This window comes from Pygoscelis adeliae, unplaced genomic scaffold (assembly GCF_000699105.1).
Source record: "Pygoscelis adeliae isolate BGI_AS28 unplaced genomic scaffold, ASM69910v1 Scaffold65, whole genome shotgun sequence".
NCBI classification, from domain to species: domain Eukaryota; kingdom Metazoa; phylum Chordata; class Aves; order Sphenisciformes; family Spheniscidae; genus Pygoscelis; species Pygoscelis adeliae.
The window spans coordinates 978,505-984,876 of record NW_008824864.1 but is presented as its reverse complement, the minus strand read 5'-3'; the positions used below and the strand labels follow the sequence as shown (position 1 = coordinate 984,876).

The window sequence follows — 6,372 nt, the reverse complement described above, 5'->3', positions numbered from 1 at the left end:
AAATCTCTACTTGGGCAAAATCACTGCTGAAAACAAGAGGACTTTTGCTGAATTTTGTCATGTCTCTAGTGCTTTGTACTGTCTTTCAAGTGCTTGTCCACATGATCAACTGTACACCAGGCTACGAACATGCACAGTTAGAGACTTTGTAAGTGGAAATTAATTTCCTTGGGCCATGATCATTTGTCAGTGTAACTTCCCAGAAGGCAGCGGGATTGATTCTCCTCACACCTACAAATGCGTAAACCAGGAACAAAGGAAGGAAATCACTGGAATTGTTACCAGGAACAACATGTTAGCCCTCAGTAAGCCAGGCTGTGAATTTCCAGCACTCACATACTAAGAGTTTTATAGCACATGGCCACACTCTGCCCAGCCAACCCCTGCAAAGTAGGGTCAGTTCCATTACACTTAATGATTACTAAAGGCTCATCTATCTGAATGAACTTGTGAGGCAGATGAGGTAAACTGCATTAAGCCCCATTGTGTTCAGAATTAAAGCAGCCTTAACTCAATTCAGCTTACTTTCCTTCCAAAAAGAATGACTCCAAATCAGATTAAGGTTGCTTCTACACTGCAACAGAATGTCCATGCTGGGCTTTAAAGCAGTTTAACAAATCTACTTTAAATGCACACCTTTCATTAATTCGGATTAGCTTTCCTGACGTCCCCAGTGGAGATAAGGCTTAAGAGACTCCATGCAGGGAATCTGCATGGGTTTCCTAGGATGCTGTGAACTCACACCCCAGCTTACTGCACAAACTTCCTCATGAAGACAAGTAAATCCAGTTCATTGTCTCTGCTGGAGCTGCCACACAGAGGATTTGAGCTCTTGGCAGTTTGGCAGCAACATCTCAAATCTGTGAAGGAAGTGGGTACAGAGCCTTTCATTTTCACTCTCCCCCTTGCTCCTCTGCCTGTTCCTTAGTGCTCTATAGCTAAGGATGGTAGGACCAGATGGGGAATTTTGGCAGCGATACCAACCTATGGGATTCCTGCCCACTGCCTCTCCACTTCATTCCTACCTCTGCACTGCAGTGCACTGCTGCCTTGCTCACGCCAGATTAAGTCCCCTCATCCCCTTCACCGAGTGGATGAAGAAAAAGCTGTATGGGGGCAACTAAGAAGGCAGCATAGAGCAGTGGCTGGTACAGGAGGCTTGCGTAGTGACTCCTTATGCTGGAATTGCTGCCTTGCCTCATCAAACTACAGCCCCACTAAGACTGCCGTATCTACTGTTTTCTCTGTCCAGCATAACATGGGCATCACTTCTGCGAGGTCCCTATCAAATGAAGGTCTCTTCTCTCTCTCAGAGATGCACTAAATTGGCCATCAGCTCATCTCCAATCCTCTTCCACTGACACAAACAACCCCATAGAGCTCATGTGTGGCAAAAAGAAACATAAGCCAAAAGGGGGAGAAAAAAAGAAAAGGGAAAAAAAAAAGGAAAAGGAAAGACAGAAAGAAAAGGATGCTTACTGGTAAGAACAGGCAGTTTGTTAAGTGCACCTTCAGGCCCACAAAGACATTTCAGCACTCCTGTGTAAAGGGAGTAAGGGCATTTTTGTTTGGTTGGTTGGGTTTTTTTGTGTATCAAACTTGCCGAAAATGCATGCCTATGCTACATGAGGTTAATTCCTGTACTCCATATGTATTGAGATCCTTTGCAGTGAGCTATAAGTGGACAAAGCAACATTCAGGCTCCCCAAACCACCCCGAGTCCTAATGATCCATCCCGGTCTCCTGTCAAAAACAATCACTGCATGCAGCACTTTTCTCTTTACATATGCAGAATGATTATCACTCTGCTCATTAAACTAAGGTGTGCATACCCAGCTATGGCAGAAGTTAAGTTACCAAAGTGAGGCCTCATCTCTCAGATGCTGCTTTCTTATCATCAGTCCCACAGCACTGAATTGATTATTGCTGTTTAGTTTAGTTGGTTGGTTGTTTTATAAGCTGAGTGCCGCATTCAAGTCCGTTTTGACATGAAAAGTCATAGCCTAGAAGTCAAGAGTTTGGGAAGATCAGGACCACCAGAATTTAATGGGGAGAGAAGTGTAGGGTGGGCAGGGGCATGAGTGGGGGACAGGAAGGAAGCTTTACAACATCTACCTAGAGGATGTAATGCCCTGTTTTATCTGATGCTTTGCATTTCTTGCAGGAGTTAGAGCTCCCTCAGTTTTTGATCGCTTTCTCATCGTTAAGATTCACAGAAGCCACACAGTGAGAAATGAAGTCAAGTCTTTCTGGAAACCTGGCAGATCAGGCTTGTGCGTAACTGCAAGGTTAGGGTTTGTTTTTTTTTACTCTAAGTGCCTTGATTTTATATACATGTGTGTCTGCACATGTGTGTGACACACACATACGCAGACACATATATATATTTATACACATATATACATATATCAGAAAGAGAGGGGAAGAAAGGATCTGTACAATGTGGAAGGAGAAGTGTTCAACAGCAGTTGGCCACATGCTAAGTGCAGAATGAAGATCCTCAACTTTGTCCATTTAAAAAATAAAAATTAGTGCCTACATTAGCTCAGATCAAAGGTTATTATCTTCTAGGGCCTAGCAGTCAAGGCTGGCATACTGCAGAAGATACCTTCCCCTAGTGTTGATTCCTTCACCAGATGATGGTGGGAGTAAGGTTAGGGACCAGAAAGAAGAGTATGGCTCAAAGGATCTGTGACGGGATTTAAGATCTGACAGACTGCTGAAAGGGGATGGAGGAGGCAGGGATGGGAGGGCACTGGAAAGCCTCTCTCACCTACCTGCTGGGGAATCCAAGGGAAAGAAAAGCACAGCCCTGCAGCCTGCTCGCTTGACTGGGCGATGCCACAGTTCATGCTGGTCCCTAGTTCCTCCTGCGTCCTGCCATGCTGGGACAGGCTGCAAAAAGCCATCTCAGGGAAAGGAAGGGCAGATACAATGATGGCAGCAACGTCTCTATAAACAACCTAGGGAAACTTGAAGTCTTGTATAAACAAAACTATGAGTTATTTGGCAGAAGCAAATGCTGAGCCCTGCAGCATTGGACTGGCTGGGGAAGGAAGGTATCCCATGGGCACTGGTGGTCTCTGCCCGCCTCTTCTGCGTCCCTCTCACTCACACTTGCTCTTTCTTTCTCTGCCGCCTTCTGTGCTGTGCCAGGAGGCAGCACAGAACACTCCTGACAGTGTGTTGGTGCCTTGCCCTTTCCTTCGCTACCTCTGATCAGCTCAGTTCCTGGAGGCACTTTCAGCAATTTAGGGGATGTAAAATAAAGGCACTGAGCAACTATCTAAATCAATCTGTTGAGTCTCTTCAGTGGGTTTTAGGGGAATACAAAAAAATCTCAACTAATGACTGCAAAAGAAACCAGCTGCTGCAATTTGGATGCATATAATAGATAAGTTTCATTTACATTCTGAGAATGCACCAAAAAGCATGCATCTGCACCTTTCAACTATAAAGGATACTACGTTTTAGGTGTTGCTATATATAACTTGACTTCTTAATTTTCCATATAGCTTTCCCTTTAAGGGATGGGATATGTTCCTTTCTGACAACGCCTGGACAAAAGCCAACACATTTCCCTGAGCAATGCAGGAAAACAATCAGGTTTCTCTAATCAGTTCATTCAGGCCCTCGGTCTATCAAGCACTTTTTTTTATTTTGTTTTTTTATTGTTATTATTATTATTATTGAATTCATGCATTAATTAATTCAAGTTACACCTTAATCAAATAGGCCATAATGCTGAATATTTGAACATGCTTTGATCTCCAAAAGTTATTGTTCCCATTTGACTAACATACGCACTTAAATACAGTACTTTAAATTACTAGTCAACGATTTAATAAATTAAGGAGTGCACTTCTGGTGAATGCAAATCAAAAACAAAAAGAAAATAAAAGAAAAAAGAGAGATAAAGGACCTAGTTTTAGAAGATTCAGTTCAAACGAAAGCTTATCCGCTATTGTCTGAGGTAACATTTTAGGCATGCGATTATAAAATAAATAGTATCAAATTCAAACATGCTTATATTAAACTCCATTGTGCTATCTTGCAACAGAGGGGCTTAAAGTTTTTTATCCAGTTCTAGACAGGGAAAAGGAAAAGTGTGTTTAAATCATCTGCATGTAAAAGAACTTAGCAGCATTGCAGATGTTTTGTCTTCAGTTTTGTTTGTTATTTTCCTTTCAGAATAGTTCTGCTACGGACATCAAAAGAGACCAGGCTTAAGTATGTTTTTAATAAGGTGCTGTGTGGATCTGTAGATTGGAAGGATGTAATCTTTCACATAGGGGGCGGAAGGAAAATTTGCACTCCTTCATAAAAACCATGGCAAATGCTTGCTGCAGGTTTTTGCTAATCTTCTTTTTTATTATTATTATCTGATGCACTTTCTTACAACTGTGCAGTTTTGCAGAATATTTTTACTGGAATCCATGCATATGCTTTATAGCTCTAAAAACTTCTCGCTTAGCTTAAGTTAACTTCATTGAAAAAAAGAAAGGGAGATGGGAGAGGAAAAGTTTAGGTCTAGCATCATACAGCTTAAAACTAAACTAGTTCAAATGGTTATCATTTACCAGGTGGAAAATGCTTTTTAAAAATAAACAAAAATCTTATCTTTCATGGATCCTGGAAGCTTCTTTATCGCTGAGCAAAAATTCGCAATGCAACAATGCATTTACGAGGTAAATAAAGCATTCAAAGACTATCAGTAAAGCATCTACAAAGTGTGACCGTGTCACTAAAGTCTTCAATCTGTGAGTAGGGATTTTGGTTTTTTTGTTTACACATCAGTCAGCAGCTTGTTTTTATTAACACAGTTTTGGTTGGCTACAGTGCAGTTGCCAGTTCTGAGATTAGCCTCTCTAAAATTGTCTATGCTATTATTCATATCCTCTTCGATTTCCATGTACTCAGATTTGCTGATTGTGGAGGAGCTGCGGCGACTGAGATCACTGTCAGATGCTAAATTAGGGGAGCTAACGTGAAGTAACTGAGCCTGTTCTTCCCCTTCTGTTTCTCGGTGGTAGAAGTAGTTGAAGTTGGACACGATGACAGGTACAGGCAGGGCAATTGTCAGCACACCAGCGATGGCACACAAGGAGCCTACGATTTTGCCTCCAATTGTCACAGGGTACATGTCACCATAGCCCACAGTGGTCATGGATACCACCGCCCACCAGAAAGCATCAGGGATACTTGTGAAATGAGACTCAGGTTCTTCAGCCTCAGCAAAATATACCGCACTAGAGAACAAGATCACCCCAATGAAGAGGAAGAAGATTAGTAAACCTAGCTCTCTCATACTTGCTTTGAGGGTCTGTCCCAAAATCTGGAGGCCCTTAGAGTGCCGGGAGAGTTTGAAGATTCGAAAGACTCTTACCAGTCTGATGACTCTCAGGATGGCCAAGGAGGTGGCCTGCTCTCCTTTCTGAGTCCCCTCCCGCTCAGCCATCTCAGTGCCCAGGGTGATGAAGTAAGGGATGATGGCCACAATGTCAATGAAGTTCATGATATTCTTGAAGAATTCAGTCTTGCTGGGGCAAGCAAAGAAGCGCACCACCAGCTCAAAGGAGAACCAGATGATGCACAGGGTCTCCACAACAAAGAAGGGATCTGTGAAGATGTTGGATTTGTAGACCTGGGTGGTGTTGTCAGTGCGATGCACCGTATACTCCTTGTCCTCCTTCAGCTCAGGTAATGTCTCTAGGCAGAAGATCACGATGGAGATGAGGATCACCATGACAGAGACTATTGCAATGACCCTTGCAGGCCCAGAGCTCTCTGGGTATTCAAAGAGGAGCCATACTTGGCGCTGGTACTCCCCCTCCGGCAAGGGTCTCTCCTCATCTTTGATGAATCCTTCATCTTCCCGGAACTTCTCCATGGCCTCCTCACCCAGCTCATAAAATTTGATCTCCTCAGAGAACATGTCCAAGGGCACATTGACCGGCCGGCGAAGCCGCCCCCCAGACTGATAGTAGTAGAGGATGGCATCAAAGCTGGGCCGATTCCGGTCAAAGAAGTACTCATTGCGCAAGGGGTCAAAGTACCGCATGCGCTTCTTGGGGTTGCCCAGCAGAGTGTTGGGGAACTGGGCTAAGGTCTTCAGCTGTGTCTCAAAGCGTAGTCCAGCAATGTTTATCACTACGCGCTCACAGCACTCATGGTCATCGTGGGCAGCGGGCTGGTAGCTATCCTGGGGGTGGCCAGGTAGCGCAGAAGTCTCATCCATGTTCTCTCCAGCCATCACGGTCATGGTGGCACACAGGAAGGGGGACCCAGGGGCAGGGGAGGAGAAGTGAGGGAGGGCGACTTGAGAAGGGGGAGGAGGATGCAGGACAGCAGAGCCCCAGGGCAGTTCAGCAG

General features: G+C 44.1%; 1 protein-coding gene across 1 annotated transcript; it reads right to left on the bottom strand.

Moving 5' to 3' along the window:
• Positions 1-4,786: 4,786 nt before the first annotated feature.
• Positions 4,787-6,262, bottom strand: LOC103917224 (potassium voltage-gated channel subfamily A member 1). The gene has a single exon (XM_009324335.1). It carries the CDS (start codon positions 6,260-6,262, stop codon positions 4,787-4,789), a length of 1,476 nt encoding a protein of 491 aa, XP_009322610.1.
• Positions 6,263-6,372: the final 110 nt, after the last annotated feature.

What these genes read in the sequence shown, in the direction of transcription:
- LOC103917224 (XM_009324335.1), bottom strand. Translation starts at nt 6,262, where the DNA reads ATGACCGTGATGGCTGGAGAGAACATGGATGAGACTTCTGCGCTACCT.